Below are 24027 nucleotides of genomic sequence, written 5' to 3'. Positions count from 1 at the left end.
CACTGAACGCTATTGATAGCCACATCAGGGTTTGCAGGAGGACGGGAGAGGGCCTACTATTTTTTTTTTAGGAGACATGGCGTTCCAACAAAATAACGTCTGCCCACACACAGCCTGTGCTACACAACGCGCTCTTCAGGGTATCCAGCAACTCCCCTGATCAGATCAATTGCCCATCGAGAATGTCTGGAACTGTTTGGGGCAACGGTTCCTCCCATGCACCCTGCTGCAGAACCCAAAATAAAGAGAGCACCACCTTGGTTGTTGGTTGATCATTGACCAAGCACCACTAGCAGTTTATACTTTTTCAATCTCAGCTCAATCGCAAGACATTTTCCAGGTGTTCTTTTTTAATTTTCCAATTTTCCGGTAGTGTATTATTGCACCGTGTCATACAGTGACTACTGCAGGGGAAATGTGGTGGCCACCCATGTAATACATATGCTGGATCATGAGCCACTTTGTGTCAGCAGCTCTCTGCTCTGGCTCGTAGAGGGGGCCTCTAGCAGAAGACCTCTCGATGTCCATATTCCTTATAAATCTAAGGTTTAGCATTAGTGGAAGAACCCCTTGAAAAGGTAGCTATAATTGTATAATTTCAAATTAAAAACCTATGCCCAAGGCCAAAAATGTTTGCGGATGGAGCAAACTACCTGTAAAACATCATGATCTGCTCTGTTGTTCATGGACCTTGGCCCATAACAAGGACACAATGGTTCGGGTTCAAATAAAACGTATGAATAAGGAACACCTGCTTTGTAATAATGAGCTGGCATAAGAAAGGACTAACAATGAATACGCTGTAGGGCTTATCAGAGCGCCACAGGCTGACAGCAGCGTCGTTTCCAGACCATCAATCTGTTAACATGTCTCCCCCCAGCTGGAATACAGTGTTGTCTGCTCCGAGCTGATATCCTATTAGGTTTACATCACGTGCATTGTGAAGACAGGGAACAGCAAGGAATGAGAACTGCAGTGACACAGTATGAACTGAAGGGGTCGCCAAACAATTATCAATATCACCAACCCTACACACATGATAGTAGTCAGGTATGGTCACCGGATCAGGATTGGTTTATGGTAAATCTAACATGTATTTACAAGAGGATTCGCAGTAGAAATCCAAGGCTGAAACTCTGATTCTGCAATGGATTTGCCGCAAATGTATTGCCCCGATTGATAGGGCTAAACAGCAGCTTTTCCACACAAAATTTGGAAGACGAATCAACTTGTGCATTCTTCTTGTGAATGCATTTTGTTCCCTGTGCCTCAAAAAATCTGCGCCTAGCAGTGTTCCTGGTGACGTCACCGGCACTAATTGGCAGGCTTTAGCACTGTCCTAGCCTATAAAACGGATAGTGCAGCAGCTAAAGCCCTTTAATGCTGGTAATGTCACCGGAGAACACTGCTACATGGATGCCTCTGCCTAGCTTACCCATGGAGAGGCCGGTACATCACCAGATCTCCAGAAAAAGCCCTTGTCCTGTGCGATTCACCGCAGGGCAAAGGAGAGCATCGGAGCATGTCATGTCAGAGAGGCTGAGTGGGGAGAGAAGGTGAAATGTCCTGGGTTCAGTTCTGAACCCCGACAACCCCTTTAAGCAGTCAGTGACGTTGAAGCTTTAGGATACAATGTGGATGCTGTGACATGTCTGTTTTAGCAACTTCCCCATATAATTATAATTCTGGAGCATCTATTCTTATGACCATCTCGTACCATTCTTCTATTATTCCTGCTAGAAGTTATGAATGAACTACTATCAGTTTGCAATGAAGGTCCAGATGGGTGTTACCAGCTAGACTGTGCAGGGACACCTGACACCTACTCATATTTATTAAGGCTGATCCACCAAATATCTGCTGTCTGGGGAAAGTTGGGAGGCTGCCGTACCCATTAAGTCTTCGCCAATCCTACCAAAATTGCCGGGTATGTCCAACTTCTATGGCCAGGTGGCCATACACATTAGTCTAAAGTTGGTCAAAATAGACAATTTCAACCAAAACTATCGCTTATCGGGTGAAATTGACCAATGACAATTATTGAATCTGTCAGCCATGTTTAAATGTTCATCCGATAGTCACTAGTCCGCGAGCAAATCTTTCATGTGAAACAACCCAATGTCATTGAAAATGAACGGCCAGTTTAACCGACTAACGGCCAAAATGGAGTCAAATGTGTGAAGCTGTGCCCTTTACAGGGAAATTTCCCAGTGGGCTGATGCCCAGGGGGCCACCCAGTGCCCTCCTCACGGCTGCCGGCTGGGTCCATAACGATCTGATGCTTTCAGCATTAATTAATGTAGGAGCATCAGGTACTTATGCACTTGGCCAGCGGCCGCAGGCACCCTCCTAAATTCAATCTATCGCCATCCTCAGGAGGGTGATACAGTTGAATGCTGCAGCGGGGGCGGCGGTATTTTGTGCTGCACTATAGTATTTGGTTCTGCTGGGGCAGTATTCTGTGCTGCACTATGGTATTTGGTTCTGCTGGGGCTGTATTTTGGGCAGCACTATAGTATTTGGTTCTGTTGGGGCAGTATTTTGTGCTGCACTATGGTATTTGGTTCTGTTGGGGCAGTATTTTGGGCAGGACTATGGTATTTGGTTCTGCTGGGGCAGTATTTTGGGCAGCACTATGGTATTTGGTTCTGCTGGGGCAGTATTTTGGGCAGCACTATAGTATTTGGTTCTACTGGGGCAGTATTTTGGGCAGCACTATGGTATTTGGTTCTGCTGGGGCAGTATTTTGTGCTGCACTATTGTATTTGGTTCTGTTGGGGCAGTATTTTGTGCTGCACTATGGTATTTGGTTCTGCTGGGGCAGTATTTTGGGGCAGCACTATAGTATTTGGTTCTGCTGGGGCAGTATTTTGTGCTGCACTATGGTATTTGGTACTGCTGGGGCAGTATTTTGTGCTGCACTATGGTATTTGGTTCTGCTGGGGCAGTATATTGTGCTGCACTATGGTATTTGGTTCTGCTGGGGCAGTATTTTGTGCTGCACTATGGTATTTGGTTCTGCTGGGGCAATATTTTGTGCTGCACTATGGTATTTGGTTCTGCTGGGGCAGTATTTTGGGCAGCACTATGGTATTTGGTTCTGCTGGGGCAGTATTTTGGGCAGCACTATGGTATTTGGTTCTGCTGGGGCAGTATTTTGGGCAGCACTATAGTATTTGGTTCTACTGGGGCAGTATTTTGGGCAGCACTATGGTATTTGGTTCTGCTGGGGCGGTATTTTGGGCAGCACTATGGTATTTGGTTCTGCTAGGGCGGTATTTTGGGCAGCACTACAGTATTTGGTTCTACTGGGGCAGTATTTGGGGCAGCACTATGGTATTTGGTTCTGCTGGGGCGGTATTTTGGGCAGCACTATGGTATTTGGTTCTACTGGGGCAGTATTTTGTGCTACACTAAGGATTCCTGTCTCTGCCTACTTCTCTTTTCCCTGCCTTCTGTCAATTTGGACTCCCCTACAATAAGGGGCCACTTAGAATTTTTTTTTTCCAGGGCCACTTTAAGTTCCCAGTCTGCCCATGCTCAACCACCACCCTACTTCTAGCTATTGCGTTTGGCCACCTCAAGAGTAAAATCTTACTGCTGCCTATGACCACCATGTATTCATCGCACGTACAGATAACTGTCAGTAGAAGACTTTAGAACTGATCCCTATGGCTCTCGCTTACCTGTAACGCCTCTGTCCAGTCCAGCGCCATACGCCGTCACAAGAGCTGGGTCACCCTCCTGTCCTGGCTCTCCCACTCGCACCTTGAAGGGGCTGCCAGGCACGTGGCTTCCATTAAATTTGACATCAATAGTGTGTATGCCATTTTCCCGGGGAATGAAACGCACTGCATACTTATCTGCAAAAAGAAAACCATGCGACGAAGTGAGGAGGGCGATGTGACCCCTGTGACCGGTCTTCATCTATGATGGGAATTGGTGACTTCTCATACCAATATATCCTTACCCGCTTCCAGCTCAGAAACATGGCATTCCTCCACGGCTCCCGAAGGACTGTGCACCTTGGCATCAATCTTGCCCTTCGCGCCATTCAATCTGATGGCAAATGACACCGGCTGATTGGCCTTCAGGCCGGACTCCTAAAAATTGCAATCTATATTAGAGAGATCTAATAAAATAGCAATCAGAGATGTCAATGGGCAGAGGGTTGACCTGCTGCCTGTATTTATTAAGGGAGGGGAGTAACTTTAAGATCACAGGCCCCAAAGCAAAACCTGTACCAGAGGGGGGAGGCAGCACCAAACTAGCGCTGGGTCTTCTTCATTTGCAGGTGAGGGTCCCAGAGGTGGGACGTCCACTTGATCCTATGCTGTTTAAAATACTGGTGTCCTACTATGCGTCTGAGAGCCATTAAGCCCTATCAGGTACCTCTGCACCCCCTATAGCTATCCCCTGCAGGTATCTACACACCTGACCCCTTGTCTTAAAAGGGTTGATCCTATCTTATCCTAAAAGGATCAGAGGGTGTCCAACCACTGGGATCCTGATTCTGTGAATGAAGACGACGCAGGCTGATTTGGTACTCTTTTCCCACTACAGTGGCACTCCACCCTCCTCCTCCTGTGGGGGTACTGCCGTGCGGCCCCTTTAAAATTGGTGGGGGTCTGGTTTGAAGAGGCCGTGGTGTTCCAGTGATCATCCAGGCCACATCCTAGGGAAGTGATGTCACGTTCATTAGTCACATGGTCTAGTTGCAGCTCAGCCCCATTCAAGTGAATGCGTCAGGTTGCAATTCCAAGAACAGCCACTATACAATGTGCGGCGCTGTGCTTGGTAAGCTGTGGTGGAGGCCGCAGCCACTCCCGCAACCTCTTCAAAAAGCTGATTGGCGGGGGTGCCGGGTGTCAGACCCCCATCGATCAGATATTGATGACCTGTCCTGAGGATAGATCACCAACACTGTACTCACCTTATCAAAACCTTAAATTGGTTTTCTACATTACAAAACTCATCACTATGAACCTTCGTAGGGAATTCTGAGTGTTTTAGTAACTTCTTAAATTCCACATGAAATAGCAATTCTGGAGCCTCTATTCTTGTACCATTCCTATATTATTCCTGCTAGAAGTTATGAATGAATTACTAGCAGTTTGCAATGAAGGTCCAGCTGGGTGTTACCAGTTGGGGGTGTATCCTTGCAGTCTGACAATGGCAGCATATGGATAATATCAGATTGTGTAGGGGCACATCCCCAACTGGGAACACCCGGCTGGACCTTCATTGCAGAAAACCTTCAGTAGGAATAATAGAGAAATGGCACAACACACAACCATAAGAATAGACCCTCCAGAATTGTTATTATATGTGGGATGCAAGTAGTTACTAAAGCAGACACGTCATTATGTTATACCTTAAGGCTCCAGTCACACCGTCCGCAATTCTGTTCCGCATTTTGCGGAACGGAATTGCGGACCCTTTCATTTCTATGGGGCCACACGATGTGCTGCCCGGATCCGGAATTGTGGATCCGCACTTCCGGGTCCGCAATTCCGTTCCCGGAAAAAATAGAACATGTCCTATTCTTGATAAGATTAGGCATTTTCTATTAAGTGCCGGCGATGTGCGGTCCGCAAAATGCAGAACGCACATTGCCGGTGTCTGTGTTTTGCGGATCCGCAAAACACACATGGACGTGTGAATGGACCCCAACAGGGGTAAATTGAGAGTAAATGCATCCACTAAACAGCCTCCTACAAAGTTACGTGTTATCTTTTGAAGGGTCACTGAGTTTTCAGCATAGTCATCGAGACATATCAAAAGTATTCTAGTGGGAGTTTCATCCCTCACTAGAACGAGGAGAGATGATTCCTCACATATTGAACTCTCAATATTGTACCATAGACCAATAGAGGTCTATGGGCCCATCTCCTGCAGCGAGGAGAGCGCGGTATGCGAGTGCTTCTCCCCCTCCTTCTACCGATAGGTGAGGGTCAAGGCAATCAGACCCCCCACATATCCAATGACCCTTTTGGATGTTATTTTTTTATTACTTATTAAGAAAATCCACACATATCCATCCAATGGCCTTTCCTGCTGCCTATGGGCTGTGTCTGGCATTGCAGCCGAGCCTTGATCACTACAGAGGGTATGAGCCGTCCATGGACGTGAGTGGCGCCAATACTGGAAAAAAGCAATGACTAACTACATGCAGCAGGTAATAAAGACAACTGACCTCTCCCGACAGTAGATCTAGTTCAACAAACCGTCAATGTCCAGCTAAATGCTAAAGAGGGACTGGGCCGCCCAGCCCTGCACAGGTCCCCCCTGTACAGATGTGACTACACCATCACATTTGGGCTCCCTCTTTAGCAGGTAACTGCATGTCGAGAAATAACCTGTCAAAGGTCTTTAAATGAAACACAAGAAAGACACCATAATGCCACTGTGACCAATTAATGCCCCCGTGAACAGCTTGGCGAGTTTTTGAAAGTGGAAGGGCAGGGGGCAGAACAGAGCCTAACAGTAATACATTATTTTACAGTATAAGGAACACAAATACATAAGAATAATAAATCTACAGATTTTTTTTTATTAAAGGGGTTGCCCAAGTAGACATGCAGCACTGTTTTTCTTGGGCTGTGTCAGGTATTGCAGCTCAGCTAATGAATGGGGGTTGGGCTGCAGTAACCCAGCATGACCACTACACAGTGGACTGGCGCTGTCTGCTCTCAGCTCCATACACTGTCCTAGCTTCGGTGGCTGCAGCTCCTCGTGGGCGGGGCAGAGAGCCCCAGGTGAAGCCCACTGATCTTTTACGGACTGGCCTATACAGGACTGTCAATTTCGGGGTTTATTAAAAAAGAATCTTAAAAATAAATCGGGAAAAATGTATCAAAACTAGTGCAAGGAGATTGGTTGCTATTCACAACTGCTCCTATCAGGTTACAGCCAAGCGAATATTGAATTCTGATCGGTTTGTACGGGCCACCACATGTGCGATCGGTACGATAGGAGGAGACTGAGATACAGACCGCACATTCTCTCTGCTAGACTTGAACACAAGGACTTAATGGGTCACCACGTGGCAGACAGGAGAGATGTTTCCTTGTGCCTCACCTGAAGACTAGAGACAGTAAGCCGGCGGGCGTCATCGGAGGGGGCGATGATCGGAACCATGAATGGGCTTTGCGGGATATGCTCATCGTTGAACTTGATGATCACTTCGTAGTCACCTGAAATGAAGAAGGCCGGTATGGTTACTCGCCATGGTCATATGTGCTGTATAAAACCTTATATAAAGCATTTCCTATGTATAACCGGTCTATGACTAACTATATACGGCATGTAAAACATTTCTCCCAATGAGGCTAAGTTCCTATGCATTGTGCTTCACTCTAAATAGCTATTGGGAGATGGCAATTCAGTGTATTAGAGGCACTAATACGTATAATTAATGCAACAGCAGGGGCCCATTGGTCATAGACCCTACAGAGAAATTTTCCTGGTGGGCCGATGCCCAGGGGGCCACCCTAGCCCTCTTGATGGCAGCAGGCCAGGTATATGATGATCTGATGCTCAATGGCCGCAGGCACCCTCCTGGACTCCACTGTATTACTGTCCTCATGATGGTGATACAGTTGAATACTGTGGTGAGGGCGGCAGTATTCTGTGCTGCCTTGTGGTATTTGGTTCTGCGGGGGCAGTATTCTGCACTGCACTACAGTATTGCAGGCCCAGCCTACTTGTTTTGGCCCGTCTTCTGTCAGTCTGAACCCACCTACAACATAGGGCCACTTTAAGTTCCCAATCCGCCCCTGGTCCACAGTAGTGATTGATGCAATACTCTTTGTACTCAGCACACAGTCAGTTTGAATATGCTGCCCTCCCCAATGAAGGTCATTCTGCTGACCACTAGGGGACAGCATCATAACAGCTCCCAGTTATCTAAATGAGCACCAATTCTAATCGTATGGATTTATTTCCATCATGCATTACAATATTAGGACGTTGAGACGTACCAGGCTCTTGAACAACGTATGAAACCCCACAGGATCCATCCTTCCGGTCCTCAAAGGAAATCTCTGCTTTGCTTGGTCCTTCGACAGCAATGGAAAGTCCCCCGGCACCTGCTTCCCGTGTCCATATGTTGAATTCAGCTGCAGAGAAGCAAGAGAGAAGTGTCCATGATTCATTCTTATCTGCTTCCTCAATAACATCACAAGTACTTTGTAGATCCGTAAAATCCCATACGACGTCATTATCTTATCCCATGAATTGAAGTTTTCCATTCATGGACTGTAAATAGGGGTAATGTTCATGGGTCAGTTTCCTACCTGGAATACCAGCTTCTCCTCTCTCCAGGCCAGGGCCTCCAGCCTTGACTTTCTCAGCTCCTCCTTCTCCCAGTGGCCCCACAGTAAACTGGAAAGGACTTCCCGGCACGTGCTCCCCTCTGTATCTGACGCTCACGGTGTGCACTCCCATCTCTTGAGGAACAAAGCGCACGCAACAGGTATTGTGGCCAAGGTCAACTATTTCGGCCTCATCGGTCCTTCCCGAGGGGCTGGTGACTTCAGCAGACAGTTCATGCATGTTGATTTCTGAGGAGACAAAGTAAAGGCATCTCAGTGAATATCATCAAAATGCCTCCACTACAAAAATAAATAAAGGAGGAGCATAGCATTCAATACTGGGGGAAAATAAAATGAAGCTGAGTGCAGCCAGCATGCCTCGTGCTTCATCGACTCGGCTTTAAAGGCTGAATGAGGATGGATTAGGTTTTTATTACTATAAATTGGACGAGAACCTTAAAGGGTAGTTCCAGATTAGAAGAAAAAGTCTTGAGTTTTCCTAGAAACACCACCACAGTTGTTGAAGGGCTGCCATTGTTCAAAAGTGGCCGTGTTTCTGTAAAAAAGCAGACCCTTTATCAGGCATCTAACCGAAACCCTAGACAACCTGGGGATGCACTGCAGTGTCATTATTGCAAGATTTCCAGCAGGGGTTCAGCAAGGTGGGGACCACCTGGGGCATTTACAGTGTAGAAGCAGTGGCAGGATGTGGGTCTCTGGAAGTCCTGCCTTCACCCTCCCTCTTTTGTCCCCATTGCAGAAAGTTATAACAGCTGGAGCGTCTCCTGGCTGTTGTAACTTTATTCAGGTAGCAACTTTAGGCCTCATGCACATGACAGTATTTTTTCACGGTCCGCAAAAAGGGGTTCCGTTGTTCCGGGTCTGTTTTTTCTTCTGTGTGTCTTCCTTGATTTTTGGAGGATCACCAGACCAGAAAAGTGAAAAAAAAATCGAAGTCAAGTTTGCCTTGAAAATTATAGGAAAAAAACTGACAGATCACGGACGCGGTTGACAATCTTATGTGCCTCCGTGTTTTTTCACGGACCCATCGACTTGAATGGGTCCGCGAACCGCTGTCTGTCAAAAAATTTTTTTGACGGACAGGAAACACTGATCACGGACGACAAACTGTGCATTTTCAGAGTTTTCAACGGACCCATTGAAAGGCCTTAATCATTACTGACAGAAAGGAGGGAGTGGGAAGCAGTCTGCAGAGAGCAGCTCAAAGAGAAAGAACAGCTCTGAGCGCCATCGCTTCTCTCCATTGCTGGGATGTGACAGGTTTACCAGAAAGGTAAATATGTGATAAACTACAGTATATATGTATTTAATGTAATTATATGTTCTACCTGTAATTTTGTTTTTCTTGAGTCCAAAGGCAGCACAGAATGGTATATATGTGCTGCCTGAGGACAAAGAGGAAAGAGAAAATTTGGCCTTCCTGTAATTTTGCTTCCCTAGAGTCCAATGGCAGCACATATATATCTGTGCTCCTTAAGGACGAAGAGGATATATTTATAATTTTATTTATATTTATGTGTATACTGTATATATGAGTGAGTGAGTATGTGGCTACTGTCACACTGCATTTTGTGGATCCATCGGAGGTATACATCGAGAGGATTTCCCGATGCAGACTTTGGTCACCCATACACAGTAATTTTTACCAGCTGAATGTTTGCCCCTCGTATTGCTAGAACATTCTTTCCAGAGGTAACAAAGACCAAGGACTACACTAAGGATTTTCTGACATGGTCGGTTATGGTTTTGCAATTTGGGAAATATCTGCTCATGTATGGGGAAGAATGTTCAGAAGAAGCTGAATGAAGGTTTGTCATTCGGGAATCAGCTAAGTGAACCTTTATAGGTGCCATGAATATAGAAGCATTTAGGACACGAGCAAAACCATTTAATTGGGATTAAGCAATGAATGTAATGCTTTAAAAATAATTTTCAGGATAAGAAGGATATCAATCAGATTCCCAAAAATGTTTGCATGCAGTGTCCGGCTGGTTTCTTACACATGCTCAATGTTATACACACACCCTCCTCCAGACCTAACGTCTTAGCCGCCCTGCTCAGAGGAGTAGCGGGAGTGTACGGAAGAATCTGCTTCTGTCCAGAAGGTGGCGCAAAAGGCAAAGTTTGTGATAGAGCCTCTCGTGATAAAGCCAATAGGAACCAAGAAACTATGAAAGTACAGGACAGATTACAAGAAAATTGTATACACACAGGCAAATTTATACAGAGGTTATCAATGAGCGCAAACAGCTATAAAAACAAGTAAAAAAAATATATAAATGTACTTAACTACTTAAAGGGTAACCATGAAAGTGCAGTGCAATCTGCAGGCAGTGTGTCAGAGGAGCTGAGCAGACTGATGTCACCAATCCTGACATTGCATTGCATAATTCGGGAACATCTATTCTTATGCCTCTATGTTGGGCCATCCCTTTATTATTCCTTCTAGAAGTTATACATTAATTACTAGCAGTTTGCAGTGAAGGCCCAGCTGGGTATTACTGACACTAGCTGCACTGATTGGATGATCTGTTTGTATAATATCAGACAGTGCAGGATCACATCCCAATTGGTAACACCCATCTGGACCTCCATTGTAAACAGCTAGTAATTCATTCATAACTTCTAGAAGGAATAATAAATTAATGGCACAACATAGAGTCATAAGAATAGATGCCCCAGAATTGTTATTACATTGGGGATGCAAGTAGTTACTAAAACAGGTATGTCCGGAGAGGGAACAGGTCCTACTTAAATATTTTACAGTTTTCAAACAGCACCTGGATCTTAATACTTTTGAAATTGCATGTAATCAAAAATGTATTCTAACAATTGAGTTATTCAATTAAATCTATCTGTATGGCGCCACCTGCTGGTTGCTCTTTTTTCTAATCTCTCTGTCCTGCTCACTGAGACGGAAACACATGCTCCATTCCATCCTTCAACTGCCACCAGCTGCAGCAAGAAGGACACCCCCTCTGTGAAAGGACACCCCCTAAGCTGCCAGCTTGAAATAAATCTAGCAGAACAATTGTAGCAATGAATGGTGACATCTCTGGATCCATGAGCGGTACAGAACTGGTTTTAGCTTTGTTAAAAAACAAACAAAAAAAAACAAACAAAAAACGCGGTCTTGTACTATATTATTTATGATTTTAATTTTCTACATTATTCATGGGATAACCCCTTTAAGGGGAAAGAATTAATCAAATCTGGTAATTTATTCATATAAAACTCTGCTCTTTCTATGCTCCTGTGGGTGGCCCTACTTACTGACTGACACTATGCTCTGCATGTCGCGTTCCCCCATTTAAGGCTACTTCACACTAGCGTTTTAGTTTTCCAGTATTGAGAGCCGTTATTGGGGCTCAATACCAGGGAAAAAAAAAACGCTTCAGTTTTGTCCCCATTCATTGTCAATGGGGACAAAACTGAATTGAACAGAACGGAATGCTCCAAAATTGCGTTCCGTTCCGTTCAGTTGCGTTCCCATACTGGAGAGCAAACTGCAACATGTTGTAGTTTGCTTTCTGTCCTGGGATGCGGAGCAAGACAGCATGACCCCCAATGCAAGTCAATGGGGACGGATCAGTTTTCTCTGCCACAATAGAAAACGGATCCGTCCTCCATTGACTTTTAACGGATCCACCTTGGCAATGTTAAAGATAATACAACCGGATCCGTTCATGACAGATGCAGACGGTTGTATCATCAGTAACGTAAGCGTTTTTGCTGAACCCTGCCGATCCAGCAAAACGCTAGTGTGAAAGTAGCCTAAGCCTGCAGTATTAGCCCTCATGCACATGACAGAGGTTGTATGGAGGCACGTGAAGTCCTGGCTGCCCCGGACCACAGCTCCATAGCCCTGGGGAGACATCCCTGTTCATGATAACATGACATCACAAATGATTGGCATGCTGAGGAATCCTGTATGCCGCAGTGTAGTACACTTTTCAGAGGCACAGCTGAGGCCATATTGTTTCTTGAGTTTTCACTTGTTATGCAGTAAATGATATCGCTGAAAGCATTTGGTACATGTAAAAATGAGACCCTGCAGATTAAAATAATAATCTCACCTGGAATTTTTAAATTAAGCTCACAAATGCCCCCCACCGTAGCAACAGAAGGAGCCTTTCTCCGCCGTGTAATGCTCTCCTTCACCCTTCCTTCTCCAGTTACTTTGGCCGTGTAGGGGCTTCCTAAAATCATACGAAAGGAAGCAACAATTCAAAAAATGCACACAATCTTATTCTCCTGTTACCTGCTCTGATCTCCATAGATAAAAAGGTGACATAATAAATGCCACTAAGACTAAATTCTCTTAACATTCACTGGCCTATCCTTGGGATAGGCTATGTATCTGTGATCCGAGGGTTGGACCTTTGGGACCCCCAGCATTCAGCACAATTAAAAGGAAATTGCACGTGGCTGCTCCTGATACTCCATCTTGTCCCATTCCAGTAAACCGGATGAGCTGCAGTACTAGGAACAGAGGCTAGGATGGACACAGGCCTTCAGTGTCCTAAATGGTGGTGGTCCTGGTGGTTGACATCAAACCAAGTAAAGACAGGCCGTTAGAGTCCTTTAGAAAAAATATAAAACACTTTAGACTTTACCGATTGCCCCGCTGGTCCCATTCCACTACTCCACCAGTCCCAGCTCTTGTCTGCTGTATGGTCCCTCACAGGGAATGCCTGAATCTTTGGCTGAGGTGGCTCATTGCTTTGCCCAGTGACTGACTGAGCGGGCATTTCCTGTGTGTCGAGAGCAGGACGGAGAGACTGGCAGGGGCCCTTAATAGTGTCAGAATGGGAGCAGCGGGTGGATCGGTGGAGGTATGCATGATTTTTCTTTTTTAGGATCGAGCCTTTTAAAAATTAAAAAAATTATGATCGGTTGGAGAACCTATTTCAGTCTGTTCCTCAACTGGCAATACTCCAAAAAAATGTCAAGGAAGTCTATGATGCCTCAACTTTTCACTCACAGATGGGACAACCATTCATGGTGATTTGACCATTGCACTGTTGAAGACACACCATAGTTTTACGTTATAAGTTGGAGTGCAAATTGCTGGGCCAGTCTCACCTGGGACATGCTCATCTGCAAATTTGATGGATACAATGTAAATTCCTGGCTCGGTTGGACAGTAAGACACCTGGCAGGTACCATCGTCCAAATCTTCAGTTTGAATATCAACTTTGCTGGGTCCTTCGACAGCTAATGAGAGTCCACCATAACCTGAAGGCAATTACAAGAATACAAAGTGTTATAGAGCTTCTAAGGAGACCTCATTTGACACCTCCAAAGGTAGCACCATAGCTGAATTACTGACCAGCTTCTCTCGTGTCCACCACAAAATCTGACATCTCATATGTACGTCCAGTCGTTAACCCTGGTCCATAGACCTTCACCTTGCTGGCATCTCCTATCTCAGACTGGTATACCATGATGGATATAGGACTGTTGGGAACATGGCGACCATTTTTCTTGATGCTAACCAAATGTTCTCCTACTTCTCTTGGGATGAAAGAGATACCTGAGGGCCAGAAAAGCCAACAAAGGTTAGCAAAGTGGGAAAAACAACCATAATTTACTGTCCGTGTGAAGAACTTTGAAATACAAGAACTTGAATAATAATTTCCTAAGTTCAAAAAAATATCTCAGAGTCTTAAGAAATGTGCTTTTCAAAATATTGGCAAACAGACTCCAAACAATTAGCTCAGAGATCATACACCCTTCCCAAACAGGTTTTAGGTTAGGGAGATCTTTTACTTACAATATCCGAACAGCGATTGGGGACGATATCCTCAAGCAGAGTACATCGACAAACTAAGAATATCCTAGTTAGTCTAGCTGCTGACAAGGCTTTCGATCGAGTATCTTGGATATATCTTCAGGAAATCCTTCGGCTACGACACTTTGGCCCCATGTTCTGTACTGCTGTCCAGATGATGTACCATAATCCCCGCTCTACAATATGGGTTAACTCTATTTGCTCCTTCTCATTTGAAGTGGGTAGGGGAACAAGACAGGGGTGCCCATTATCCCTGCTGTTATTTAATTTAGCCCTAGATCCTTTATTTAGAGTCTTACAATCTCTCCCTTCATTCCATGGTATTCATACCGGACCATTTGAAACTAAACTACTAGCCTTTGCTGATGACCTATTATTCATCTCAAACCCATGTCAGGCTATCCCAGAGATAATGTTCTTTATAGCATCTTTTGGCGACATCTCCGGATTTAAGGTCAATTTTCATAAATCAGAAGCGCTTCCTATTTTTCACACAGCCAGAAACCATTGGGGAACTTCCTTCCCATTTCAATGGCATCCCGAATCCATTACCTACCTAGGGGTTAAATTGGCAGCCAACCCAGCCCAGGTGTATAGGCTGAACTTCCGTCATCTTATTGTTTCAATCATTTCTTTAATTCAATCCTGGCAACATTTTACATTGTCCTTCTCTGGCCGATGTCACCTCCTTAAAATGGTGGCCTTCCCTAAACTATGCTAATTCAAACTCTCCCCCTACTGCTCCACTCATCTTCAGAGAACTTTTAGGCAATTCATTTGGAGCTCCTCATGGAGGAGTCAATTTAGCCTTTATAAACTACAGCAACCTGGAATATTAGGGGGTCTCAACTTCTCCGACATTACACTATATAACCTGGCTGCCAACTTCCGATAGGTTATTGACTGGATGCGAGGTAAAACCCATTTTGCTAATATAGATATGGAAAAACTATTTTTCCCTCACATCTCCCTTTTGGCATTACTGCATTTACCGAAAGCTACGCTTCCTCCTAACATAAGAGATTTCCCTGTTCAGTGGACTACTATTCAAGCCTGGCATAAGGTAAGAAAATTCAGTAAACTAGATGGTACACATACTTTTTTTCAACCCTTTTTGGGTCACCCGGGGTTTTGGGGGGGGGGGGGGGGGGCAGACGGCCCAGGATATATACTACTCTAGCATCACAGGGATGTATTTGGATTCTTGATCTGTTAGACTCCAGTCACTCTGTTCTTTCTTTTACAGAAGCCTCCCAACGGTTCCCGGCATTGAATTATAAACAATTTATATATCTACAAGCCCATAATTTTGTACAACGTTGTATGAACAATATTCCGGGAGACGCGAGAGGGGCTTGCTTAAACATATTTCTTAGAAGAGTCCGATATCTTCCACTAGCACTATCTACAGATTCCTTAGACCACTATTAGATTGGGAGGTAGTCACCACAGGTCCGAGAAAATGGATCAAAGACTTTCTAAATCTGGAAGTCAAAACATTGAAAATACAAAAACATTCCCTAGTCAGCAGCTAGACGGATATGGCTTTGATGATATTCCATAGAGCATATGTTACACGGAGCATTAAAAATAAGATGCCTCCTGACTGTACCTATTCTTGCGCTAAATGTAACATACCCAATACAGATCTATACCATCATCTGTGGGGCTGGGCATGTGTTCAAGATTTATGGGAGCAAGTGCGATCCCACATAGTAACATCTTACAACATAACCCTCACTGCTACTCCTCAGTGGGCTATTTTTAACATATTATCTGAGGAACAACACAGCCGCCCTAGACGAGATAAAGCTTTATTACACATTTGGGCGGCTGCTACTAGAAAAAGCCTTCTACATCAATGGCTAAACTCAGAAATACCCTCTATCCCTTTCGTCCACGCCAAAATAACCTCTCTGTTTAATATGGACTGGATTTTTACTTTGTCAGATAAGGAAAAAAAGACCAAGTGTTTTTTTTGGTTTTTTTTTTTGTAAAATGGTCTTTATTTATGAATACTCTCTCCACTTCTATCAAATCAAATCTTATTTCACATTTTGAGCATACCACATGGTATTTATATGAGGTTCTTCATGGACGCACTCTTATTCAAATTTTGGCTAGCACTTGAGGCTTCCCTGACTTACCATTTTCTTTAGGGTTGGCGCACAAGATTGGGTAGGGGGGGGGAGGGACATTGTTTTTGATATTATTGTTCTCTGATGTCTGTTTTTCTCAGTATATACTGCCTTGTTAATGGTTACGTTGAATTGTATTTGCTTATTGTTATAACGACAAAACAATAAAACAGATTTGGAAAAAAAATTGAAATTTGCTTTTCCACTGTAGTTTCATCCTTATGTTCCTACAGGAACTCACGAAGGAATCATGTTGGTCAACAACATCATATAAATCAATGAACGAGTCGCTTGAAGGCATCTATAGAACCTCAAGGTCGTTTCTCCATGGATTGAACATTATGGAGACTGTCACCAAGGGCCATGAAAATTTCTCAGAGAATGCTTTAAATTACTGCCCCTCAAAGACAGATGTTGCCGAGAGAAACACATGGAGCTTATCATCTCCAGTAAATATTACTACGCAATACACAGAATAAATTTCATGTTAAACACGTAAACATGTTAAACAATGTAATTAAAACCATAAAGGAATACATCACAAAGGACATATAATCTAATCAACTAAACCTTATAATAGTGCATGAATTTCGTACTTACCAATATGGTTATTGGGAAGCCTCTTCAGGATACACGGCTCATCGTGACCAGATGGAGCCTTAATGCTGGCCGTCAGCAGGCTCAGATCGGTCTCGCTGATATCCAGTAAGAAATCGGCCGTGGACCCCAGTTTGACTTGGGAACGTCTCCTGCTGTCATCTAAAGGCAGAACAGATGACATCACGTGTATTGAGCCCCACAAGACAGTAATGACATTAAGCGCATTACACGGAGCAGTCATGTAGATTAGTTATACGAACGGAATAATCAGCAATACATGTTCTCAGCTTCGCTGCCTAGAAGCCGTCTCCGGAATTAATGAAGAGCAGAAATCATTCCTACTGGGTTCTGGAACTTATTTGCATATATCTAATGCAATTTATATCTGCAGATTGACCTATTTACATCATTAAGGCAATGCATGGTATAGTAGGAGTTTGTGACTTAAAAGGGTTCTCTGAGCTACAAATACTGATATCCTATCCTCCGGATAAGTCACCAAAATCAGATAATGGTGGTGGGGGAGGTCCGATACATGGAACCCCCACAAATTAGCCGTTTCAGGCAGCAATGCACACTTTCTAATTGCCTTGCCGGGGTACATGCATCCCAGGTCCCTTTCAAACGAAGGGGAGCTGAGCTTCAGTACGTCGCTGCCGGAAACTACACAGTGTACGGAGGAGTCTTCTGCTTCTGTCCATACAATGTCAGTTTCAGTCATACAATGTCAGTTTCAGTCTCCGCGGCAGTCTGAAACAGCAGATCAGTGGGGGCGCTGAGTGTCAGACCTCCACCGATCTGATATTAATGACCTATCAATATCTGTAGCCCGGAGAGCCCCTTTAAAGTAATGTTGGATGTAATTGGATTCGGAGGTACCATGAAAAAATAAAATAAATAAAAAGACGACGAGAGGTTTACGTTAATAGATAGGCGGGCCTCATTCAGGACCCTGATCATAGCACAGAGCTGCTGAGTGATCCTCAATGTGGAGGACCAGGAATGATCATGCATTGCACGGACAGCATGGATTCCAATGGGACTAAAATAGTTTCCATCAGTGAAGTGTGGTCGGTTCCCTGTAGACAATCGATGAGGACCTTTCTAACAAAGATAAACTCTACCCTGCGAACAACCCCCTAAAGGGTATCTAGCATCTTCACTAACTTCTGGCATGTTACGGTGACACAACAGAAGTTTTGACTGGTGGGGTCTAGGTGCTAAGACCCCTCCATCTCTAAATTAGGGGCAGAAGACTTGGTGGTGAATGCATTCATAGAAAATCAATAGGCATCATTTTTTCAAAGCTACAATTGACATTTACCTTCCTTATTATTTGAGACATGTGAGGAGTAACAAATCAAACGGTAATGTACTTTATTTAACCGTTAGAAATGAAAAACTCAATAAAAACTGAAAATCAATAGGCTTTCTATTAACTCACAGACTGATTGTATGTGGGTTATGTAGAGATGTAGCAGAGCTGAAAATGTCACCACATGGTTTAGTATGCTCACCTCACTTATGAGTTAAAGGGATTTTCTCATCTGAGAAATGTATAGCATATCAACCCCTGGTACCAGGCCTATTGGAAGAAGAACCCTGTTGTGCCAGATGCGCTTATTTTTTTAGCTTGGTTCCATAGAAATGAATGGAGAGAGCCATGTCTCATTAAGCCTGCAGGTGGATGAAACAGTCTGGAGGCCATTGTATTTTTCAAAGAGGAGGTAGGTCCCAGAGCTGAGAGCCCCACCTATGGGATACTATACACAGTGAGGAGCAGAAGTATTTGAACACCCTGCGATTTTGCAAGTTCTCCCACTTAGAAATCATGAAGGGGTCTAAAATTCACATTGTAGGTGCATTCCAGAGAGACAGAATTGAAAAATAAAATTCTGGAAATCACATTGTACGATTTTTAAAGAATTTACGATATTTGTCTTTCACTGCTGAACATAAGTGTTTGAACACCTGAGAAAATCAGTGTAATATTTGGTGCAGAAGGCTTTGTTTGCAATTACAGAGGTCAAACGTTTCCTGTAGTTCTTGACCAGGTTTGCACACACGGCAGCAGGGATTTTGGCCCACTCCTCCACACAGATCTCCTCTAGATCTGTCAGTTTTTGGGGGTGTCACTGAGCAACACAGAGTTTCAGCTCCCTCCAAAGATGTTCTATTGGATTTAGGTCTGGAGACTGGCTAGGCCACTCCAGAACCTTGATATGCTTCTTACGGAGCCACTCCTTGGTTATCCTGGCTGTGTGCTTCGGGGTCATTGTAATGTTGGAAGACCCAGCCACGACCCATCTTCAATGGAAGGAGAATGTTGCTTAAAATCTCACAATAAATGGCCCCATGCATCCTCTCCTTAATACAGTGCATTAGTTCTGTCCCCTTCGCAAAAGCACCCCCAAAGCATGATGTTACCATGGTGTTCTTGGGATGCAACTCATCCGGGTTTTTTTTACTCCAAACACGACGAGTGAAGTTTAGACCAAAAAGTTCTACTTTGGTCTCATCTGACCACATGACTTTCTCCCATGCCACCTCTGGATCATCCAGATGGTCATTGGCAAACTTCAGACGGGCCTGGGCATGTGATGACTTGAGCAGGGGAACCTTCCGTGCAATGATTTGAAACCATGACGGCGTAGTGTTCTACCAGTGACCTTTGAAACTGTGGTCCCAGCTCTCTTCATGTCATTGACCAGCAAATCCCTTGTAGTTCTGGGCTGATTCCTCACCTTTCTTATCAGTGATACCCCATGAGGTGAGATCTTGCATGGAGCCCCAGTCCGAGGGAGACTGACAGTCGTCTTTAGCCTCTTCCATTTTCTAACAATTGATCTATTTTCAGCTTGGCAATTCCCCCGTAGCCCTTTCCAGCCTTGTGGAGGTCCACAATTTTGTCTCTGGTGTCTTTTGACAGCTCTTTGGTCTTGCCCATGGTAGTAGTTGGCGTCTGACCGACTGTGGGGTGGACAGGTGTCTTTAAAGAGCTCAGACAGGTGCTACTAAGTTAGATTAATGAGTGGAGTAGAGGTGGACTTTTTAAAGGCACAGTAACAGGTCTTTAAGAGCCAGAATTCTGACTGTTTCTCAGGTGTTCAAATACTTATGATCAGCAGTGCAAGACAAAAATTCTTTAAAAATCATACAATGAGATTTCCAGATTTTTTTTTAATTTTTATTCTGTCTCTCAGAGTGGCAATGCACCTACAATGTGATTCTAAGTGGAGAACTTGCAAAATTGCAGGGTGTTCAAATACTTCTGTTCCTCACTGTACATAGAATAAATATTGTATATATAGTATATAATATAAAAAAAAATATTATAAAATATATAAGACCTATGAAAAATGAAAGCAGCCATCTGACTGCAGCAGACCTGTACGTTGTGGCGTCATAAAGGCAGCAATATGGAGGCACATGGGTACATACACTAGGCTGTACAATGGCAGAGATCTTATTTTATTTTCTTAAAGAGTAACTAAACTTTTATATAAAATTTTAATAAGATGTCCCTAATAAAACCATCTCCAATATACTTTATTAATCAATTTTCTATTTTTACTACACTTTTCCCTGCCTAAAGCGCACCATTCACTGTGTGCTTAAAACTCTGTTCTCTGTAGACCGGAGTACATTTTATCAATGGGGCCGCAGGAGCGCAGGATCACACATTGCTGCTCCTGCCTGTGCCCCCGGAGGATTACCAACTCCTGGCACAGTACATGGGCACCCTGGCCTGTATCCATGTACTATGCTTAGTGGAGCAGGCAGAAGCAGGAGCCCGCTCTGCTCAGCTAACCCTGGCATAGTACATGTGCACAGAGTACCCATGTGCTATGCCAGGGGTTAGTAATCCTCCGGGGGGCACAGTCAGGAGCAGCAATATGCGCTACTGCCCGTACTCCCTGCGCTGCTGCTGCCCCATTGATAAAATGTACTCTGTACACCGCTGAGCAGTCAGCGGTATACAGAGAACAGAGTTTTAAGCGCACAGGGAATGATGCGCTTTAGGCAGGGAAAAGTGTAGTAAAAATAAAAAATGTATTAATAAAGTATATTAGAGATAGTTTTATTAGGGAGAATATATTCAAAGTTTATATAAAGTTTTAGTTACTCTTTAATATTTTTGCAGGGACAAAGTAATAAAATCTATTTTACCGGTGATTTTAGCGATAAATGGGCTTCCTGCAATGTGAGTATCGTTGTATTTGACCAGGATGCTGTAGTCGCCAGGTAAGGTCGGCAGGTAGGTGACACTGCATGTCCCATCCTTGTTGTCAATGCAGCTAATTTCGGCTTTCGAGGGGCCTTCAATGGCCAGATCAAGGCCTCCTAATCCAGATCAGAAACAAATACATAAATCCAATCCTGAAAACACCAACGAGAGAGTGGAAATAAAGGATGGAGATTCTAGAAAAGCATGAAAGAAATAGAAAGGAGAGTGGCCGTACCTTCCCCTGCATCTTCAGTAACAATGGTGAATGTGGCCGTCTTGTTTGCAACACCATAGCTAAGACCAGGTCCATAGGCGGAAACACTTCCGGTGTTGGGATAGTTAACATAAAACTGTAATGGGCTCTCTATAATAAAATAAGGAACCATAGAACAAGTGCTGTCAGAAGGATAGAAGTATTAAAGGATAAAATAATACAAAGTAATAAAGTACTGCAATATGTTATTATCTACTGTGTGCCAATTCATACTTTTACCACTAGATGGCAGCAATACTATTTTTCCAGCACTTGGCGATTGAATGAATAAAAGTAGGATAAAAGGTAAGAATACAATCCTTCCGTAAACGCCTACCATCATTATAAATTACTTTATTGTGGCACTACCGTTCCTAAGGGACAAAACAACTGGAAATATTACAGTTTATTATAGACTTTTGTGGATTATATGTAATGACTCTCCTTATCACAAGTGCCGGTTATAACACTGCTACCTGTGATCTGCAAGCAACAGTCTATATAGGTTCCTCTGAAGGAACTTTGCAACTCTGTGCTCACACAAGATGACGCGCGAGTGATTTCCAAAGTAGATTTTGGACAGGGTATTTCAGCCCGTGAAAAGCTCCAGAAGCCTCAGCCTAGACCCCATACAGCCTATGACCAGAGCCCTGCTCTACCTGGAATATGGACTCCATTACACTTGATGTGTAGTTCATGGAGTCCGGTCTCTGTCGGTACATAACGAACAGACACGGTGCCATCCTTGTTATCGACAATATCTGCAGGGGCGGTCTTCCCCGAGGGCATGATGACTTCACCTAAACAGAAGGGATATGTTAAAATGATGGCCTGGTCAGGCTTACAGGGCATCTGTCAGCAGATTTGTCCCTATGACACTGGCTGACCTGTTACATGTGCGCTTGGCAGCTGAAGGCATCTGTGTTGGTCCCATGTTCATATGTGCCCGCATTGCTGAGAAAAGTGATCTTTTAATATATGCAAATGAGTCTCTAGGAGCAAAGGGGGTGTTACCATTACACCTAGAGGCTCTGCTCTCTCTGCAACTGCTGCGCCCTCTGCACTTTGACAGGACCAAGCGTGAAAGTGATTTCACTGATTAGCCTTGTCAAAGTGCAGAGGGCGCAGCAGTTGCAGAGAGAGCAGAGCGTCTAGGTGTAATAGCCACGCCCCCGTTGCTCTTAAAGGCTCATTTGCATATATTAAAACATAATTTTTCTCAGCAATGCGGACACATAGGAACATGGGACCAACACAGATGCCTTCAGCTTCCAAGAGCACATGTAACAGGTCAGCCAGTGTCATAGGTGCAAATCTGCTGACAGATGCCCTTTAAATGTCACGTACGGCTTCTAACGCACAATGATGCCACACTCACCAGTTATCTCTCCAGTCCTTATGGCAAATGGGATAACCAGATCGAAAGGCTTGAATCCCATACCATTCATAGAACCAACCGGTGCATAAGCAGATTCTGACACCTGGAGAAAAATAATAATGGCATGAACGCAAGAAGACCATGCCCGCGAATGGAGAAGGTGATTGTGCAGATGGACCTGTGTGATGAAGGGGTTGCCAGCTCTTGCACAGTGCTCCCCTACATCGTATAGCCTTCAAAATAGTAAAGAAGGGGGAGAGGCAGCTCCGATTCACAACTGCACTTTTATTTTGCTGCTCTGTCTGGAATTCTGTTCATAGTAACATAGTAACATAGTACATAAGGCCGAAAAAAGACATTTGTCCATCCAGTTCGGCCTGTTATCCCGCAAGTTGATCCAGAGGAAGACCCCTCTCTAGTAGCTATAGCCTGTAATATTATTAAGCTCCAGAAATACGAATTAGGAGGTTTAAGATGAACAGTCCCACAGCTTCCTCCCAGACAGCGCATGATAAGGGTGCGCACGTGGCGGATACACTGCCAACTATGGGCAGAAAATCCACAGCATATTACAGTAACAGCAAACTGGATGAGAATTTACAAGATGTCATCCACACTGCAGCAGAAATTGACCAGCGGTGCGGGTCAAGTTTTTTTTTGGGTGACTAATATTGATGACCTATCCTGAGGACCAATCTCTTCTTGGTGGGGTCCAACCCTAGGCAACCCAGCTGATCAGCTGTTTGAAGAGGCCACAGTGCTCCGTGAGTGCAGCGCCCTCTTCCTAGGCCAGTGATGTCACATTCATCGGTCACATGACCTAGGCGCAACTCAAGTGAATGGAACTGAACTGCAATACCCACCACAGCCACTATAGAATAAACTGCGCTGTGCTTGGTAAGCTGTGAGAAGGCAGCGGAGCTCACTGGAGCGCAATGGCCTCCAAACAGCTAAATTGTGGGGGTGCTGGGCGTTCAACACCCACCGATCAAGTACGGATAACCTATCCCGAGGACAAGTTATGAATATTAAACCTCTTTAAGTTTGCTGCATGTCCATTTATGTTGCCGAGTCCAACCACGGATTTCCCCTTTTGCAATACATGGGATGAAATCTACGGCAAACATACGTTAGTTTTTTTCAGCAGATTTTCATGATCGGCCCAGTAGGACTATACCATAAAAGTCTCCTGGCATGGCAAGCTCTACACACAATGTCAATTTGCAAAATCACCAGTTGAACCAAAAATATATAGAAGCATGGATTGCAAAATGTATCTCAAAACTCCTGAAATGGGTGA

At 44.2% G+C, this 24027-nt stretch overlaps 1 protein-coding gene across 3 annotated transcripts in view; it reads right to left on the bottom strand.

Annotated features, from left to right (window-relative positions):
- The window catches only part of FLNB (filamin B), a 217114-nt gene that overhangs the window by 7759 nt on the left and 185328 nt on the right, over positions 1 to 24027 (bottom strand). For all 3 annotated transcript variants that reach the window (XM_044302265.1, XM_044302263.1, XM_044302264.1), the window contains 13 exons: positions 22728 to 22830; positions 22009 to 22149; positions 21332 to 21460; positions 21039 to 21212; positions 16869 to 17027; positions 13669 to 13872; positions 13422 to 13574; positions 12413 to 12535; positions 8298 to 8564; positions 7983 to 8120; positions 7081 to 7196; positions 3971 to 4103; positions 3687 to 3863 (listed from right to left, as the gene is read on the bottom strand). In XM_044302265.1, the coding sequence (XP_044158200.1) occupies positions 3687 to 3863; positions 3971 to 4103; positions 7081 to 7196; positions 7983 to 8120; positions 8298 to 8564; positions 12413 to 12535; positions 13422 to 13574; positions 13669 to 13872; positions 16869 to 17027; positions 21039 to 21212; positions 21332 to 21460; positions 22009 to 22149; positions 22728 to 22830 (2017 nt within the window). The remainder of the gene's footprint in view (positions 1 to 3686; positions 3864 to 3970; positions 4104 to 7080; positions 7197 to 7982; positions 8121 to 8297; positions 8565 to 12412; positions 12536 to 13421; positions 13575 to 13668; positions 13873 to 16868; positions 17028 to 21038; positions 21213 to 21331; positions 21461 to 22008; positions 22150 to 22727; positions 22831 to 24027) is intronic.

This window comes from Bufo gargarizans, chromosome 7 (genome assembly GCF_014858855.1).
Source record: "Bufo gargarizans isolate SCDJY-AF-19 chromosome 7, ASM1485885v1, whole genome shotgun sequence".
Classification (NCBI taxonomy): domain Eukaryota; kingdom Metazoa; phylum Chordata; class Amphibia; order Anura; family Bufonidae; genus Bufo; species Bufo gargarizans.
Note: the sequence above shows the minus strand (reverse complement) of the source record. Positions and strands in the feature narration are given on the sequence as shown.